Consider the following 18,578-nt stretch of genomic DNA (forward strand, 5'->3'; position numbering starts at 1 on the left):
ATCATTTGTAGAGGTTTGATTGTGCTTGATGGAAGTCCAGCCAGAAGAGCATTGCAGTAGTCCAGCCTAGAAATGACAAGGGCCTGGACAAGAAGTTGTGCAGCATGCTCCGTTAGAAAGGGCCTGATATATGTGTATATATATATACACATATGTGTATATATATATATATATATATAAGGAAGTCAATGGGAACTGAAGCTGTTTAGATACCAACATTCTTCAAAATGTATTCTTTTATAATATAGATGGATGGATGGATAGATATAAAGGAAGTCAATGGGAACTGAAGCTGTTTAGATACCAACATTCTTCAAAATGTATTCTTTTATAATATAGATGGATGGATGGATAGATATAAAGGAAGTCAATGGGAACTGAAGCTGTTTAGATACCAACATTCTTCAAAATGTATTCTTTTATAATATAGATGGATGGATGGATAGATATAAAGGAAGTCAATGGGAACTGAAGCTGTTTAGATACCAACATTCTTCAAAATATCTTCTTTTATGTTCCACAAAAGAAAGTCATGCAGGTTTGGGAGCACATTAGTAAATAATGACAAAATATTCATTTTGGGGTTATTTAATGATCTTTAAAAAAATGTGAGTTTAATATTTTATAGAGTATATTCAATCATAAATGATGGGGTATGAAAATGTACTGCAGAGTAGGAGTGACTCATACACAGGAAGTGCAAATTCCAAACTATTTGCATTGGAAAATCCCTTTTTTCTGTTTAATTTGTTCTAAGAACGATAATAATGATTGTTTGTTCAACAAAACGATTGTTTGTTTTTCTTCTTTTGTCATTTTCTCCTGTTTGATTCCTGAAACTAAAGGCAAATCTCTTTCTGGTGAGTGTTTTACTGTTTTTTTATCGTTTATTTTGGCTGTAACTAACAAACAGTATACAAAAACTGGCGCTCAGGGCACAAAAAATAAACACTCAACAAACAAACACTTGACAACAAAAATACAAACCGAGCAGTGTTTGTATTGTTCTGTTACACTGCTAAAGCTTGTGTTTACAGCTGTTACGGAGCTCAAGAGATTCAACCAGTTTAATATAAACTGTCCAAGAGTCATAACCTAACTATGACGTCTGCTTGTAACCTGCAAACTGCCCCTAAATTCATATTCAGTTATGCTTGTTCCTGTGTTCCTCTTTTCAGATCAAGGTGCTTTGGTTTCAAGCAGTGGAGGTAAGAGAAATCCAGACCATACAGTACATTGGTAAATAAATAAAAAAACCTATAAATGGTATACTGGGGGCCATTTAGATAAGTAAATGATGTGCTATTGTTATCTGGATGTGATACCGCTGCCCGTGTTCAGTAATTACTCACCGATATTCAAAGACACAGGAGAGGTGTAGTATCTAACCACATACACAAAGAAGAAGAAGAATGAGATGTATTCTTCTCACGGCCTTCAGAAGTTTCTCTGGGGTGATGGAGCACAGCTGCAGCCTTTAGTCCAAACACACAGTGCACTCCGTGAGCTCTAGTGGGCTTTACATACACTGACTGGTTTAACTGCATGTGTGTGGAGGAAATCTGATGAGATCTGCAGTATGAATGCCAAAATAATAGCTCTCACACACACACACACACACACACTAGGAAGTCAAAGTACTGCAAATGATCTGACTGCATCCTGAGCGGATACATGGTGTAGAACATTCCACCTCATGATTTATGCATTAGATGCAGTGTGAGAAGTGCTGACCTGCAGTCTCATTAAGAATTCACTCTTAGTTAGTTTAGTTGATACATTTCACTTGAGATATTAGTTTGTTCATGATAAAAATGGAACTTAAAAAAAGTCTGGTTTAAACCACGTTACTGTTTGTATTTGTGTTGGTTTCATGTAGTTTTGAAAAAACTTGAATACAAATTCTGAGAAGAAATTCAATTACTCAAAACATATCGTGGTGGAACCATCAAGTAATGTCATGAATTATGAATTCATAGAATTCAAAGATTTATTGGGAGCATCACCACATGATTTTGTACTACTTGAACTAACATGTATGTGTAATAATATGTGACCCTGGACCACAAAACTAGTCTTAAGTCACTGGGGTATATTTGTAGCAATAGCCAAAAATACATTGTATGGGTCAAAATAGATTTTTTTTGCACCCTCAGATTCCAGATTTTCAAATAGTTGTATCTCTGCCAAATATTGTCCTATCCTAACAAACCATACATCAATGCAAAGCTTATTTATTCAGCTTTCAGATAACCCTTATGAGGGGTCTTCTTTGTTATGTCATATTCCATATTCTTCTTTTTGCATGTTTCTACATGTTGGTGAGATCACATGACTTTGATTTGATGAACAAATATAAGAGATACAATAAAACTTTTTAAGATTTAAATTTGTCCTCATTATATCAACATCACCCCCCCCCCCCCCCCAAAAAAAAAACCATAAATACATAAAAGATTCCAAAACTAGCCTTCATTCTTTAAATGATTTTTCTTCAATGTTACGCTTCCAAAAATATCAAAATGAATTTTAGTTCAGAAATTAAAAACATGTTCGTCACAGAAGAGGTGTATTCCCATCAATATATGCATGAACTATTTTTGGCCTTTTATGCCTTTGTTAGTTAGGACAGTCTATGTAGATGAGACAGGAAACAACAGAGAGGAGAGAGAGAGAGAGAGAGAAACTGCTTGCCTATGGCACAGCTGCATTATAAATCGAAATGCTGCCACAAGGCTATTGCTTCAACGAATGACAGTTTTTAATGTATTTTTGAGTTAGTTAATGGATGGGACAAAGAATAGCATCATGTCATTGACCATATCCAGGTAACATGTATGTCCTGTTGCTGTTTCTCAGGCAGGAAGTCGAGTGGACACTCCAGACTGATGGTGAGCGAGTGGTCTGAGGAGGATGTGTTGGCATGGTTACGTGAGGAGGGGCTGGAGGCAGTGATTGACATGTTTAAATCCAATAACATCGATGGAGAGGAGCTGCTCTCTCTCACCAAGGAAACCCTCAGCTCCGAGCTGCACATTGGTAAAATGACAGCACACACTACTCCGGATCTGTATTCATCTCCCATACCTTGCTGTAGATTCTGGATGTACTCTACATATACAGTATGTGTCTCTCTCTATGTACTGTATATATGTGTGTGCATATATTACTATTGACTATTGAATCTTTACATTTAATTATTACATTTGAATTATAATTACATTGTTTTTATATTATAGAAATTGTTCATTTTCTGTGCATTTTGATGGTTTGTTGCAAAAAAAAAATGACTGTATCATTGTGAGTCACACTGTTTGCTAAACCTAATAATTCCTGCTATTTGGTTTCATTGAGCTCAGTGTAAAAAGCATATTTTATGTAGCTTTATTTGTAAGTTATAACTGTTACATTTACTTTTAAAATTTCATATGTATTTTCTACCAACATTTATTCAAGATTTATTCAATAAATCTACAATAAAAACCACAAATGTAATAACTTGTCACAGACAAAAAGGTGCATGTTTAATTTAACTGAGCAGTTAAATTTAAGTGTTTGTTGAACACAGATCAGCATTTAAAATTCTACATTATTTTAATGTTAAATTTGACTCATATGCGACAGAATTTTGTAATGTCCCAGAGGTATACAATAGCTGTTCACTTTCAATAAGTCTATTTTCACCAGTTACATCCATTCAAGTTGATTTGCAGGGCGCGTGCTAACATGATAGTTGGCCGTTATCATCATCCTATGAGGACACTCGCTCATTGTCTACATTAGTTCCAGTTTCTTCCCAGCATTTACAGAAAGAGTGGTACACTACTGAAATTGGAGACCAAACCACCACTGTTCTGTTAGCACAGATGTATTGATACCCGTTCTGGAGGGTCCCACTTTTCTGTGATTGGATGTGTTTGGGTGGTGCTGAAGTGTTCTTGTGCACTCTCAGACTCTCTGGGCCTGCGGAGTAAAGTCATGAAGAAGATCGAGGAGTTGAAAATGGCACCTGTCTCTAACTGCACTCCCGACGAGTACCTCTGTCCAATCACATGTGAGATCATGAAGGACCCAGTGATCGCTGCCGGTGAGTGTCTGAGAGGCTGTTTACCTGCAGATTTTGTTTTTTGAGTGGAATCATTTTCTTCTTGTTTTCCGCCTGCAGACGGCTACTCGTATGAAAGGGAGGCCATTGAGAGCTGGATCAACAGGAAGAGCTGCACCAGCCCTATGACCAACCTGCCCTTGCAGACCACACTTCTGACACCCAACCGTACGCTCAAAATGGCCATTTTACGATGGACCACCTGTCAGTGATTTCAGATAATAATGAGCCCAGAACAGAAGTCTCTCTAGAACTGGATCACCATGGCACTGATTTGAGATCACTGACAATAGCACGCTGTACATTTTAGCGCTTTAGCTTTTAACAGACTAAATGATGTCTCAGCTCTTGACTTGAACTCAAGTTCAGCCTTAATCCTGAGAGTGATAGAGATGTTCCATTAGATGTGATGGGAGCTTCATGCGATCCTCCATCCGCAAAGTAATGGTAGTTATGTCACAGGCAGACTGAAGAGCAAGTGGCCCATAATCAGGCTAAAACTACTAAATGCTTCTCCGGCATAACAGCAGAGTGTTGAGTGGCCTTAAACATCATCATAAATGTTTATCATCCCCTTTCTGCTCTATAGCGGACAGGTTATGTGTGTCATGATGTTGCTCATATCAAATAGTTTACATGCTTAAAATCAGGTATACATTTATTAGTGGATGATCACTGTAACCAGTTTAGTGACAGAATATAAAGCTTCACTATGTAATGTATATGTATATGACTGAACTGATGATCTGTAGACAGTCTGGACCTTTACGTACATGAGCTGGTGGGTGGTTCATGCTAGGATAAACCTGCTGTGAGACTGAAAGCCATGCAGAAATAAAATCAACCTGTTGTACAGTTGACTTTTGGCTTGTGATTCATTTTAACATTAAGTGATGGTAATTGCTGAGGGATACATCGCTGTTGATCTTAAGCTGTATCCCACACAGTTGTGCAACTGTATGTTAAATCATGCAGCTTATTGAAGAAACGTGTTAGGTAATCAGATTTAGCAATGAATGAGGAAGTCTGAGGGGAAAAAAAACTAAATCACACAATATCCAAGCAACCACATAATACATTAAGAACTAAGTAACGGTGCATTCTTTAGTTCGCATTAGCATCGCTTTTCCGATACCACAAAGGTTTTAAACACTGCATTGCCACCTGTCGACATGAATCTGCATTATCGTCTCTGAGTTGATGTAAATTACACTGATACTAATGAGTTTTAGAGAGTGGGCTGCAATGCACTATAATTAATTCCCTTACACTCGGTTCTCATTATAGTCATTTTTTTCTATAATTGTGCAGTAACACAGACACTTTATGACTTTACAAAAATAAGACAAAGAAATGTAATGAACTAATAACTTAAGTCTAAACTGGGGTTTATTGTATATGTTGCTGAAATATTCAAATACAATATGTAACAACCCTATACATGAAATTAATTGCAAATAATGTACATACGAAATAACCTCTTTGTCCTCATAGACACCTGAATATGGTTCTCCATAACATGCATGTAAACCTGGTCTCCTTTATACAGTTCAGGTCAATCTCACAATCATAGTGGTATTTCATAATATATAGCTGTGCAAAAATAACTAATATATAAAATATAATATTGTTTTAATTAGACAACCAAGCCGTGAATAAATTAGTCCAAACAGTGAGTAGTTCATGAAGAAATACAACACGCTTCTCCTCAAACACACACACACAGACTCACCACCATTCAATCAGGAAATCCTTTTGAAAACACAAGACCGGTCCACAATCCTACTGTAAGAGACAGTGTTTCATCTTGGTAGACGTCCTATGTCCTTACTGAAGTCTGGTCAGATATCTTAATACATTATTAATAAATCATCTGTATCATATCTCTGCTCTCTCTTAATGTGCAGATGCAGCGCATTTAAAATGTGCTTAAATAAAAATGCAAGGCAATCTTTTAATCGTGTGCGCTTTCCTGGAGCACTCCCACAAAATGCTTTGAATTTAGTCTTCAAAACTGACTCAAATGACATTGGGTTTGTTGATGAAAACCGAGGCTCCTATATTTAAATCGTAAGACTGTAAATAATTTGTGCTTAGTGTAAAGTATGAGTTGGTAGCTACACGTTGGACTCAATAAAAGAGCGTTTAGGTTTGATGGAGCTGATCAGGATGGGGTTGTCCCGGGCCAGGCTGGCCTGCTTGTGCTTGGTGTCGTAGTGCTGCTGGATGGGGTTACTGTCCTTGTATCCAGGTCCAGGATGAAATTTGTCTGGGTGAAAGTCAGGAGTATGTGTGCTGTTATGGATGGGCTCCTGATAAGCGCTCGTTTTAGCGTATTGGAGGTCACTGGTCAGTCCCTGCGAGTGCGTGTTCATGACAACGCCAACATTGTGCCCTACAAGCCCTTCTGGCACAAGTCCTTGCCAGACGTAACCAGACACCAGATTGCCATGATGACCTTGCTGCTGCTGGAAACGTGCAGTCTTGTCAATGACGCCCATAAATGGGCGTGGCTTATGCTCAGATTGCCTCGTGCTGCTGTCGGCACTCGCCATGGAATTGCGCACACGGCTGGAATCTGCCAGGTTCCCGCTGGAGGAGCTTGACACTCTCACACTGCTGCTCCTGCAGAATTCCCCCCTTGGCTCGACGCTGCCTTCGGCCTTCTCTGCATGACCAAACTGAGTGCTGCCCTCTCTGGTACCACCGAGCGGACCCCTCTCAACACTGCCAATGTCAATGCAGGGCCCTGCTCGGAGTGAGGCGGGCCGGTGGCGGCTCGGCATGGGGCTGGACCCGGCGCTCTGGGGCGTCCTGCCCTCTGCATGAAGCGAGCTGCTGTACTCTCGGTTTTTCATGCTTTGAGCCTGTCTGGATGGAAGACGCCTGAGGGCGGCCCGTCCGGGGGCAGCTGTGGAGACGACGGACTGGGCATCCGATATCGCCAGGCCAAGAGAATCAGGCAAGGTGCGGCTCTGATGCCAGCTCTCCTTCCTCTTCTCCTGCCTAGAGGATTCTTGCTCACGCCGCTCCTCCTCCTCATCTGCCTGCAACATGTTTATGCTAAGGCTGTCTGGGCTTTTCTCCAAACTCTCAATGTCCTGGTCATCATCGTCGTCATCTTCTTCTTCTTCTTCTTCCTCCTCATCGTTGTCTTCCTCGTGGTGTGAGGGGTTGCTGTGAGAGGTGGGGTGTTTGGAACCCTGTAGCTGCAGGTGTTGGCACTCTTCCTCCACACGTACCAGTAGACGTCTGATCTCTCTGTTACTGGGGGACAGACGTGCCGCTTCATAAAGATCAGCCAGCGCTGCTGCAAACTGCCTGAAAGAGTGAAAAGAAGAGGAACTGCTAAATATTGAATCATTATTATAAACCATATGCAGTAGATGGTATAGATATATACTCTCTCTCTCTTTGAACTTAGTAAGCTGCCTCACTGTCTACTTCCTACACCGGAAGCAGCCTACATAAACAGGATCTTTAAACACAATGGAACCTTATAAATGACTAATGTAAAACTCTCTTCACAAGCAGCAGCTTATGTGCCATATAAATCATATGACCTTGGGAACATGGGAATCACCCTGTCATGCAGCTTAATACGTTTTGGAGCTATAAATAGTATAAATGTGATTGACTGTGCTAGTCAACAAAGAACACAGCTCTGATAAACCATTCGCATAACCACTGTGCATTACAAAGCAGATTTAAGGCAGTAGCGTTATACTTAAGTGAATTGTATAAGTCTGTTCCGCTGTGCGACTAAGTGCTTGACAGTTCTCAGTTTGTTCTGCATGTATTTGTTGCTCTTAGCTTTCAGAAAAAGTTACCGCTATAAATAGCACTTTATAACAAAAAGGTTACGACACCAGTACAATAATAAAGCTCATAAATGCTTCATACATTTTTTTAAATTATAATGTAAATGCAATAAATTACTATAGTGCACTGAAATATAGTGTTATGCATCTTAATAATCTTAACATGGCATATGGACAATCAGCTAATTAGGCTAGCCTTAAAGTAAGTAAGTACACTAATCTACAAACTTTTTGTTTAAAAAACAGACATACATATTAGCAGTCCATGACTCATTTCAAGTTTGATTACTTAGTAATCAAAGATGTTTAAATTCAGCAAATGAATCAGACCAGTGACTCCTGTATTGCGTTTTGTCCAATTTGGTCAAACTGATTGATTAAAAAGAACTACACAAATGGAGAATTTTGTTGTGCTGTATGTTTGGTTTTGCATGCAGACAGAAAGAACAACCGAAGTAATTCTCTCTTATCACAAACAATTCACATGTTCCAAACCAGCATGAAGGTTCTTTACCTGCTGCTCCTTTTGGCTCTAGCACGTGCATAAAATGCCTCATAGGACTTAGGTTTGAGCTCGAGAGCCTTGGTGGCAAACTCTTCAGCCATGCCAAAATCCTGTCAAGAACAATTGTGAAAGGAAGAAGAGAGAGAGAATTTGAGTGACAGGAGGAAGGGACAGGAAAAATGAGGACAAAATATCAATCACGCAATTTTAACGCTTAACTAGACCCATGAGAATGGTTAGTGCACTCATGGCAGCACTGGTGCATCCTGGTAGTGATGTGTGCATACCAAGGGGCTGAATTTACTTGCTCACATTCTACCTGAGTCCTTCATTCCTCTCTGGTGCATAAATCTGTAATGGGGAGACTCTCGTTGAAATTCCATCCTTTTGAGTCTGAGGTCAGAGTTTCAATGACGAGCCATAACTGTCAGCCCTAATGATGCACTTTAAATGTTTAATAGTGGCAGATCCTATTAAAATAACCATTAGAACTTCCGGATGCCTGTGTATTTAGGAAACACGTAGCAGGACACATAGTGACTCTCTATCTCTCTCTCACATTCATGTAATCTGCTGCCTAATTGCACTCAAAACACTTCTATGAACAGCCCGTGAGGCTCTTCTCCTGAACCTAGACAAACCATCATATTATCTTGGAGGAGAAAATGAGTGTGCATGTGATCAATATGAAATGCCTATATAGCCATTTAATATACTAAATTCAATCCAATTGTTAGGAGTGTTATTGAAGCCTTTGACCTCTATCCACTGAAGTTACACATACACTTGTGTGACATACATTGGTTTTGCGGCGGCAACGGGACAGGTTGAGATACAGGGAAACCCGGAGCTCCCTGAATGCCTTCAGGTCTTCCCCGAAACCTTCCCTCGGAAACTTCCTCAGTGCATACTGATACCTCTGAGCGGCTTCCTTCATCTTCCCTTTCTGAGAAAGAAGGAGAGAAGGAATACATGGAAAAGAAACAAGTATGAAAGAGTTTCAGAAAGTCTCAGAGAACATTCATCGAAATTTACTGATCACAGTTTAAATGTGTTTTTTTCTAAGAACTACAGGTAAAACCATAGACGGCTCTTCAATACCATGGTTAGATCAATGCAACTGTGGTTTATGTAAAGCAAATCTAGCATGTGTTATTAAAAATAGTAGCCTGAACGCTTAACAGTTCATTTAAAAATTACATATGTACGTTTTCTGAAAATGACAACTTTCCATTTTTAGATCCACAGACCTTATAAAGCAGGTTTCCCTCCTCCATGAGCCTCTGCAGAAGTATGATGAGGATGTCGGGTTTGGAGGTGGCCATGGCCCAGGCAGCATTACCTTCAAGAAAGAAAGAGACGTCAGTCCTGACAGTCAATAACACAACGACCGACTCAGAGTATGACTTTTCTAACGCTTGTACCTGATCGTTCATAAGGAGATGTTCTGTAGCCTTTAGCAGTGATAGTGACAGCAGAACAGAAAGAAAGAAAAAGAAAAAAAGAGAAATAAAGCATAAAGAACAAATGCAAGGAAAACTCAAGAAGAATAGATGTGCATTGGAATTTGGAAGAAATATAAACTATCATTCAAAATTTGGGGTTGGTACAATTTTTAAATGTTTTTGAAAGAAGACTGTTATGCTCACCATGGCTGCATTTATTTGATCTAAAATACAGTAAAAACAGTAATACGCTGAAATATTTTTGCAAACTGTTTTGTATTTTAATATAATTTAAAATACATTTATTATTCCTGTGATGGTACAGCTGAATTTTCAGCAGACATTAGTCCAGTCTTCTGTGTCACATGATACTTTAGAAACCATTCTAAGCAATAAGAGACTGTGACTATATTCACAATATTGCACAGTCTTGAGCACCTTTTATAAAACACTTACTACATAAAATCAGTTTTAAAATGCTATATAAATCAGTTTCATAAAGCAAACCCATTATGTGCCATCCTTTCACTAGACTATATAATTCATAACGTGTAATATATGGCTAATAGTTGTATCAACAAATCAGCATCCAGGACTGGAACTGTCTGTTTATAATACTGAAATAAATGTTAAAACTGCAGAACTTCCACTTCAGGTCAACTTTTGGAGTACTAGAGTAGGCTGACTAAAGGATAAAAGTATTCACTGGCAGCCTTTCTAAAACATAAAACCTCTTGAGATGGTTTGGATGAGAGTTTGACATATAAAAAATGGAAACTAGATCTTTTTGCTTGTCCTGCAGTATTATTTGTATAGCGTGGGGGAAATGAGCAAGCAAAAAAATCGCTAACCTCTATATTGCTCCTTTCTAGAGGCTAACTGGAAATATCAGCTAATGCTAATTTAAATTTTTTTTTCAGTGGTTATGGAGCTTGCTCACAAAAGGGGGAGATTTTCTTTTTTCCAACTCACACAGGAGCTTTTCTGAACCAAGTCTAGTATGTAGACAAGACAAGTCGCTCCACAACATCATTCAAATGCATCTGGCAAAGTCATTGCCATCATCAACCTCCAGACTGGCAGAGACAGTTGCCATTTCAGATGTAATTAGACGTTTTTAAACTGGAGGGGGAATATGTTCTCCTAAGGTTTGCACTCTGTGACTGTGAGTAGAAAGCTGAGTGGACTTCGCTATAAAAGTCTTTGCCCTGATGCAGAGTGTGAATGACAGTCCCATACATCACCAGCGTCCTACTTAACTGTGGGCTAACAGTCCTGCACGGCTCTTCTGTGAATATGGCCTGGTTTCAATTGCATTTAGGACTCAGCAAAGAAACACTATGCTTTTACTCTCCGAGAAAAGGGGAGAACAAATGGAACTCACTACATTCTAGATTTAGAATGGACAAGACCCTCCTGAGAACCTGACTGTTGCGATCTAGATTCTAGAGGACGGCACATGAACCCAGGAGATATAAAAGTATGTGTGTCATGATGTTCTGAGGTTAGACTCACCCAGTTTAGCCCCTTTCTTCAGCAGAGTGACCACAACTGAGGTGTTTCTGCTACCGATGGCCCGGTCAAGAGGTCTCATGCCGCTGTAGTCCATGTGTTCAATCGCCGCTCCACACTCAACCAGGTAATGCACCTGAAAACAGATTGCTCAGATATGGACTTGGCATAATACTGAGATAAAAATGTCCATGTGTGTCCACACAGAGAAAGGTTATCTTGGCTTACTATGTCCGCGTCTCCGTAGAAAGCAGCCAGGTCCAGCGGGGTGCGCCCGTGCTTATCTGTGTGGTCAATCTGAGCTCCCCTCTCCACCAGAAACTCAACCACTTTCTTCTGCCCTTTTAAACATGCCCACCCGAGCGGGGTCAGACCTTCTTTATCGACTGCTGTTATACATGCTCCTACAATAAAAAAACAATCCTTAAGGACTTTATTTGATAGAAAATCATGAGACGCAGACAGTGGAATACAAGGCCTCAAGATGCAATTTGATGCAAGTTGAACTTCTTTTAATTTGTACCGCATTTTTTGGATTCTCCTGTCATGCATGAGATGCTGCAAAAGATGCAAGACACGAGTGCAACGGTCAAAGATGCCCAATTACACTACAATTACAATACAATAATACTACAAGGCTTTTTACTTGCTAAAAAGGTATAAACTACGAAATTAGATGACAGAATGAACATGTTTTTCAGCAAAGTTTTGATCATGCTGATCATTTAGAAGCCTTAGAACATTGCATATCAAATATGATACAGTAGGCTTTATGGGGTTAAGACAGATTAAGGACACCTGGTTCATGATTACTGACCCTGTGAGAGCAAGAAGTCCACAGTCTCCAGGTGTCCCTCGCTTGCAGCCACCATCAGTAAAGAGCGACCATGTTTATCACTGCAATTCACATCTGCGCCACGCTGTAGAAACAACTCTGCTATCTAGAAAAGACAAGAGAGAAAAAAAGTAAAAGAGGTGAGAGATGTCAATGTAAAATTACTTTTTTTTTCTAAATACAATGTTTTTGTTTCAGTGTAATAAAGGGTTTTACCTGTGTGTGTCCATGTCGCACTGCATTAAAGATGGGTGCTACCCCTCTGCGGTTAGGCTGTGTTACACTGGCACCTTGATCCAGCAGGAACACACACCCCTCTAGTTTGCCCCGGCCAGCAGCAGCAGTTAGAGCTGGAGAAGATGTGCATGCTCAAAATAAAGCAGCACAGCAGTCTCTATCGATGGGAAACTATCGCTGTGTCCGAATATGCTAATTCCCTACCATACAGATTGCAAACAGTATGCCAAAATAGTAGTATGCCCGAATTCATAGTATTTGAAAAATACTAGGCAAAAAGTAGACCTTCCGCTGAGATTCTGGAGTTTGCATTTGATGGACATTTTACCATGATGCCATGGTAAAGTGCCACTTTTTATGATGCCATGGTAGAGGAGTTGTGAATTGCAATGAAGTGACACAACTGATCCTGATTGGTCACATGACAGCAACAACATAGCGGAGAGTAGTAGTATGTCCGGATTTCATTTAAAGTACTCATATTCATACTATAGAACATACTTTTTTAACGTTTGCGAAGTAAGTTTCAAACCAAATGTAGTAGGTACTAGACAGTATGTTATTATGGACACAGCTTAAGTCTGTGTATTTTTAAATTTGTCAATACTGCATTAAATGGCAACTTTTACATGTAAATGATCTAATAGCACAATGACTTATAATGGTTTTACACTAAGACATGAATTCAAAAGATTGTACTTTAACTACAGTAAAAGATGACAATAATAAATGCATTGTAATGTGGTGTATTTACAAACCTGTTTCACCCCACAAAGTATCATGACCGTCAATCTGCACCGAAAATTCATCATTGTTCAATGCGACCATCCTTTTTACCACCTGTAAATACAAATTAATAGGATAATGATGATTCAAGATAGCATGTGTTCAATATTTAGGTGTTGAGTGTGTGTGGGTTTGGTACCTGCGTTTCTAACTAGGGCTGTACAATTAATTTAATTTCTAATCGTGATTACAATTACGGATGCCACAATTACGCAATCGTTCAAAGGCGCAATTACCAAAGAAAAAGTCCATTTACATTATTCTGCGTGCTTAAGATATGTGTGTGTTTTTTTATTTCTACAGGTTATCTTAAGGTTTTTTTCCCATTGTTTTAATTTTAGTTTTAGTATAACATTATAATACCATGCATATTTTTCCTCTTTTTTCCCCCTTCTAATTTATAACCTAGCTTTGTTTCAGGAAAAATGCTGAATAATCAGAATTTTTTTTTTTTGAATCTATAGTGGGCTAATTCTAAATAATTTTATATAAAACAGTAGACAATAGTCTATGGTATGTGCCTATTTTGATAGCTAAATGTGGGAATGTGTTTGGTAACAGTTTGTAGTGTGAATGTGTGGTGTGGAGTATTCTGTGTGTAGTGAGTGTGTATTCAATACCTGTGTGTGTCCCATGCTGGAGGCAGCGATCAGTGCCTGCTGCAGTGCCTTGTTTTTGAGGTCTGAACTCCACTCCTGTTCCTGAAGATACTGCACAATCTCAGCATGACCCCGCAGAGCAGCGTGAACCAGTGCACACTGACCGCTCTTATCAGCATGATCCACCTAACATAACAAATGCTTATTTATACAGTTTTACTTATAAACCTGCACTGAAACGGAACACATTGATAAAAATAAAAATAAATGTATTTCTTTTTGAGCAGTAATTATCAAGTTTGTCATACTGTATTGTTAAAGCTGTATTATTATTGACAAGCTCCTGTTAATAAATGAGCGGTAAAATTCCTGGAGTTCATCTGTAATACTTGCAGAAGGTAAAACGTAGGAGGAACAATTTGGAACACCTTGTACACTACTGTAGTACACTGTGTGCAAAAATGATTTAAAAACGTAACAATATAAACTTTTCACAGACTGAAAAAAGTAGAATTGTTTATATAACCAAAGTTGCCAAACCACAAAATAACTGCACTCTCTTTTTGTTGAGTTCAGTTTGTTTGACATTTACATGCACACTCTAAGAAGCGTTTAAAGTTAATGAGGACAACAACATTTAATGACTGTCTTACTGTTAGAACATTTTCACTCATTATAACAAAACAATAAAATAAAATCTTTTTTTTTTTCACATAAAAATGCATTTCCCATTACTATATGGGGGCTTTCACAGTAGCATTTTTGATGCACACCCATTTGTTTGGATTATGTGAACACTTGTGCACCTGTGCCTAAAAAGAGTGGTCTATTCATCCACTTATATGCAGTAGCTATATTGCTTGCTTTATTAAAAGAGTACATATGGTGTATTTTGTATGTTTATTTTATTCAGTTTCTTTTCCTGCAAATATAGAGTACTATGACAAAATGGTTTCAAATTTATTGAAATTTTGCGGGGGGTTGCTAGGGCAGCAGAATCATCAATAATTCCTCCACCTCCCAATTTAACTCCTGAATACCTTTTACTGAAAAACAGAGGTTTAGGTTTGAGTCTGGTGAAGTATTTGAATAATTTATAGCCAGTTTGTGTATTAAAAGGGGGATCAACTGACCTTTGCCCCTTTTTTGCTAAGTAAGGTGACAAGTGGCAGATGTCCAGCAGCTGAGGCGTAACAGAGAGAGGTCATGCCGTTCTCTGACTGCCCATCCACTGGTGCCCCACACTCCAGGAGCAAAGCAGTCATCTCCAGGTGGCCCAGGTGGGACTGCACACACAGCACTGGTGCACTGTTCAACACCTCAGTACGGTAACACACACTCGCCCCTCCCAGAATCAGCAACCGAGACACCTGGGGACAAAGGTAAGACTGGTTTTAACACAAGAAATTAAGTAACCGGTTCAATTATAAAGTGTTTGAGGGCTTCACAGAACAGTTCTCCTTGTTGTAACACATAGTTGTACTTATATATATATATATATATATCATCATGCTTTAAAAATCATTGTCACAATGTATAGGCTAAGTTACAGTTATTCACTCACAATTTACAATCATTATGATTTGATTTCAGCACACAAACCTCAATTTACAATCTACAGCTTCAGTCTACAGAATCAATCTACATCCACAATCTACATCTTCCGTCTATATCAATTTACATATTCAATCTATAGCCCCAATCTACATACAGTAGTTGCAATCTCAATTTACAGTCCACATCTTCAATCTATAGCCTTTTTTTCAATCTATAGCCAATTTATAGGTTAAATCTACAGCCTATATCTACATCTTCAATCTACAACCCAAATCTATAATCTACAGCATGTTTAATCTATAACCTTAATTTACAGCCTCAGTAAACAGCCTTTATCTTTAATCTACAGTTCTATCGCCTAATCTATAGCCTCAATCTACAATCTACAGCATTAATCTACATGTGCAATCTACATACCAAAATGTGTATCTTCAATCCACAGCCTATATCTACAATTTACAAATGCAAGCAAATCAACAGCCAATCTATGCCTTAATATACAGAATATATTCAAAATACAGCTTCAATCTATAATCTACAACTTCAATCTACATGTGCACTCTATAGCCTCAATATATAGCTTCAGTATACAGCCTACTGTATGTGTACAATCTACAGTTTCAAATCAATAGCTATCTATAGCCTCAGTCCATTTATTCAATATATAGCCTCAATCTCAATCCCTCTACCACAGTTTCCTGCCCCGCCATTTTAATTGGATCAGTAATAATTTGTCTAATCATAAAACCAAACCAAATGACTTTGAAAATAGGTATATATACACATGTGTATGGGTGGTTTAGGGAATCCATCCAAAATTTTACAAAATATACATTTTTAGCCTTCTGTGAAAATGACATGACTGATTAACCGAACTCAGTCTATACTAGCTAATGAAGGATGCCAGGTATGAAGGATTTCAAAGAACAGCCTCTGATTCACAAAATGCGCTGTTAGATGCTGATAAGATAAGATGCAGTTAAGGCCTAATATTCTTAATATTCTGGAATAGCAACAGTAAATGCATAAATTTAAGAAAAGATGTATTATAAATAATAATAGTTATTTTTATTTGGGGGTTGGGTTTTTTTCAAAATATAAAACATTTTCTAAAATACTAAGTGCGTGACGCTCCTGCATGAATTCATACTCGCCAACTGGGGCGAAATGAACACAACCTGGCATTATTTCTTTTTTTGTGGACATGGGCAGTGTGGTAATGGAAGCTTGATTAAGATGCTGGATGAAAGAAGAACACATTAAAAGCAAAGGAAGCAGAATTGCGTTTATTTATACAAACACAGCAGGAATTAATGAGCAGCTCTCCAGCCAAATGGCTGTCAAGGACGCTGGCGTGCACACACGGACTCAGAATGACGTTTGTTTCATTAAAACTCCGTAGGAGAGGAAATTACAGGGAGAGCGGAGTCTAGACTGCAATTAACATATAATAGATTTAATAAATAAATGTAGTCATTACGTAAGGCATTTTTTCAGTAAGCCTCAGCGCTAATTACCATGTTCTATGTGACTTATGAAATCTCGTTCAATGTGGATGACTCAGAACTCTGCAAGACTATAGCTCTTCCTGTGCGGTTGAATGCGTCAGTCGCTGTAATTGTTGGAGCCGTGTTCTACAATTCAGGAGCTCAAAGCAGTTGTTCATTTTTATTCTTTACTCAAGATTGACGCTGCTTTTTATAAGTGAAGGTCTCATTGGCACATTGAGGACGAGTATGTGTTTGTTTTTTGTGTGTGCATATCCTCAAACCTTGACGTTCGGTGTGTAGAGGTTTCTGAGGGAGGAAAGAGCTGCAGAGAGGCTGTCTGTACTGTAGCTGATCCACAAGGGTTGCAGAATACTTGACGAAACCCCAGTTCTCTTACTGTGACCCTGAGGACATAGAGAAGGATAGGCAGGAAGAATTAAAATGCAGGTCACACCACTCAAACAAACACAGAGAAGGATTTCGAGCATCTGAGTTTCCTACCTTGAATATGTGAGCTTTAAGAATGTGGTGGCCCAGCTCCATAGTTTGCTGGCGGTTGAGTTTTCCCTCTTGACGTGAAAGCAAGAAGGCCATCAGAGCGTGGCCACTTCTGTTTACCAACATTAATAACAATTCATCAAAAATCACCATCATAATGAAGACCATCATCCAGTTTCATCATAAAAATGCTGCTCTTGAGGGGACTTTTCTTTTTCTTTTTTTTGGTATGGTCTTTTTATTCAAATGATTTTTTTTTCTTCAAAGGACTATTTTCAAAACGGAAAAAAATAGTTTGGATCTATTATATGCTTAGCTACTTACATCATACCATCTTGCACTCTTTCACTGTTAAAAACTGAAGTGTCACGCTGGAATACATGTTTGGAATCTGTGAACAGTAAAGCCTGCCATCTTTGATTTGATTGGCCATCTCAATCATTTTGACATGGAGCATTGTTTGACTGCTGAGGCAGACCACTATGAAAATGTAACTCAAAACTTTGTCATAACAACAAACAGAGCAGCATCAAAAATATCAAATTTTGGGAAAGGACTTGTCCCCCTCAATGTCTATAATGGTTATGGCCCTGGTCTAAATGGCCCTACAGATGCTTAATGTTGTACTTACAGACAGCAAAGTTTTTTTCTCTCTGAATCACAGTCCATGAACTTTTATTTTTACGAGTCCATGTTTGATCTGTGTTAAGTGGGTCACTCTACAGTTTATAACCGTGATTAGGCCTTTCTAAATGAGAATACCGAGTAATGTGTGTGTGTTTAGGTGGAGAGATAACTGAATGTCTACAAAATGAAAGAGAACTACACAAGAGTAATTTCATGTTCAAAGGCTACACACACACACTCAAATGCAATTTAGTTATTCCCTTTCTGAACTCAATTAACAAACCAAAGAATCACACATAATAGATGGCAGACCTGTACAGGTCCTTCACACACTGCGGTTGCTAAGGTGTTCTGATCAGTTGCAGCACATTGCTATGAAGTTTCTAAGGTGTTTTGAGCAGTTTTAGTTGCATGATCCCCCTACTATATGTAATAATTTTCATGCATTAATTGTTTTTTATTGCCAATGTGTGAACAGTTGTAAAGCAACATAAAAATTATGTGACCTTCTAGGTTTCCTATAACAGTCTGTAGACTGATTTTTATGTGAAGGACGCAGGT

The 18,578-nt window shown here is 38.6% G+C and overlaps 2 protein-coding genes across 6 annotated transcripts in view; one reads left to right on the top strand and one right to left on the bottom strand.

Annotated features, from left to right (window-relative positions):
* Positions 1-5,264, top strand: part of LOC107660068 (WD repeat, SAM and U-box domain-containing protein 1-like) — a 10,989-nt gene extending 5,725 nt beyond the window's left edge. The window contains exons 9-13 of one of the 3 annotated variants that reach the window (XM_016449272.1): positions 846-860; positions 1,179-1,208; positions 2,860-3,039; positions 3,953-4,087; positions 4,166-5,263. In XM_016449272.1, the coding sequence (XP_016304758.1) occupies positions 846-860; positions 1,179-1,208; positions 2,860-3,039; positions 3,953-4,087; positions 4,166-4,317 (512 nt within the window). In that variant the 3' untranslated portion in view covers positions 4,318-5,263. Of the gene's footprint in view, positions 1-845; positions 861-1,178; positions 1,209-2,859; positions 3,040-3,952; positions 4,088-4,165 lie in introns of all 3 variants that reach the window. The other 2 variants (XM_016449270.1, XM_016449271.1) reach the window with 2 other exon arrangements.
* Positions 5,265-5,492: 228 nt separating this feature from the next.
* Positions 5,493-18,578, bottom strand: part of LOC107660065 (protein TANC1-like) — an 89,324-nt gene continuing 76,238 nt past the window's right edge. For 2 of the 3 annotated variants that reach the window (XM_016449266.1, XM_016449268.1), the window contains 14 exons: positions 17,394-17,502; positions 17,174-17,296; positions 14,979-15,215; positions 13,867-14,031; positions 13,219-13,300; positions 12,440-12,573; positions 12,206-12,329; positions 11,617-11,792; positions 11,392-11,524; positions 9,856-9,885; positions 9,682-9,773; positions 9,231-9,377; positions 8,441-8,541; positions 5,493-7,426 (listed from right to left, as the gene is read on the bottom strand). In XM_016449266.1, the coding sequence (XP_016304752.1) occupies positions 6,223-7,426; positions 8,441-8,541; positions 9,231-9,377; positions 9,682-9,773; positions 9,856-9,885; positions 11,392-11,524; positions 11,617-11,792; positions 12,206-12,329; positions 12,440-12,573; positions 13,219-13,300; positions 13,867-14,031; positions 14,979-15,215; positions 17,174-17,296; positions 17,394-17,502 (2,857 nt within the window). In that variant the 3' untranslated portion in view covers positions 5,493-6,222. The remainder of the gene's footprint in view (positions 7,427-8,440; positions 8,542-9,230; positions 9,378-9,681; positions 9,774-9,855; positions 9,886-11,391; positions 11,525-11,616; positions 11,793-12,205; positions 12,330-12,439; positions 12,574-13,218; positions 13,301-13,866; positions 14,032-14,978; positions 15,216-17,173; positions 17,297-17,393; positions 17,503-18,578) is intronic. The other variant, XM_016449267.1, reaches the window with a different exon arrangement.

The sequence above is a fragment of the Sinocyclocheilus anshuiensis genome, unplaced genomic scaffold (assembly GCF_001515605.1).
Source record: "Sinocyclocheilus anshuiensis isolate Anshui unplaced genomic scaffold, SAMN03320099.WGS_v1.1 scaffold55, whole genome shotgun sequence".
Lineage (NCBI taxonomy): Eukaryota > Metazoa > Chordata > Actinopteri > Cypriniformes > Cyprinidae > Sinocyclocheilus > Sinocyclocheilus anshuiensis.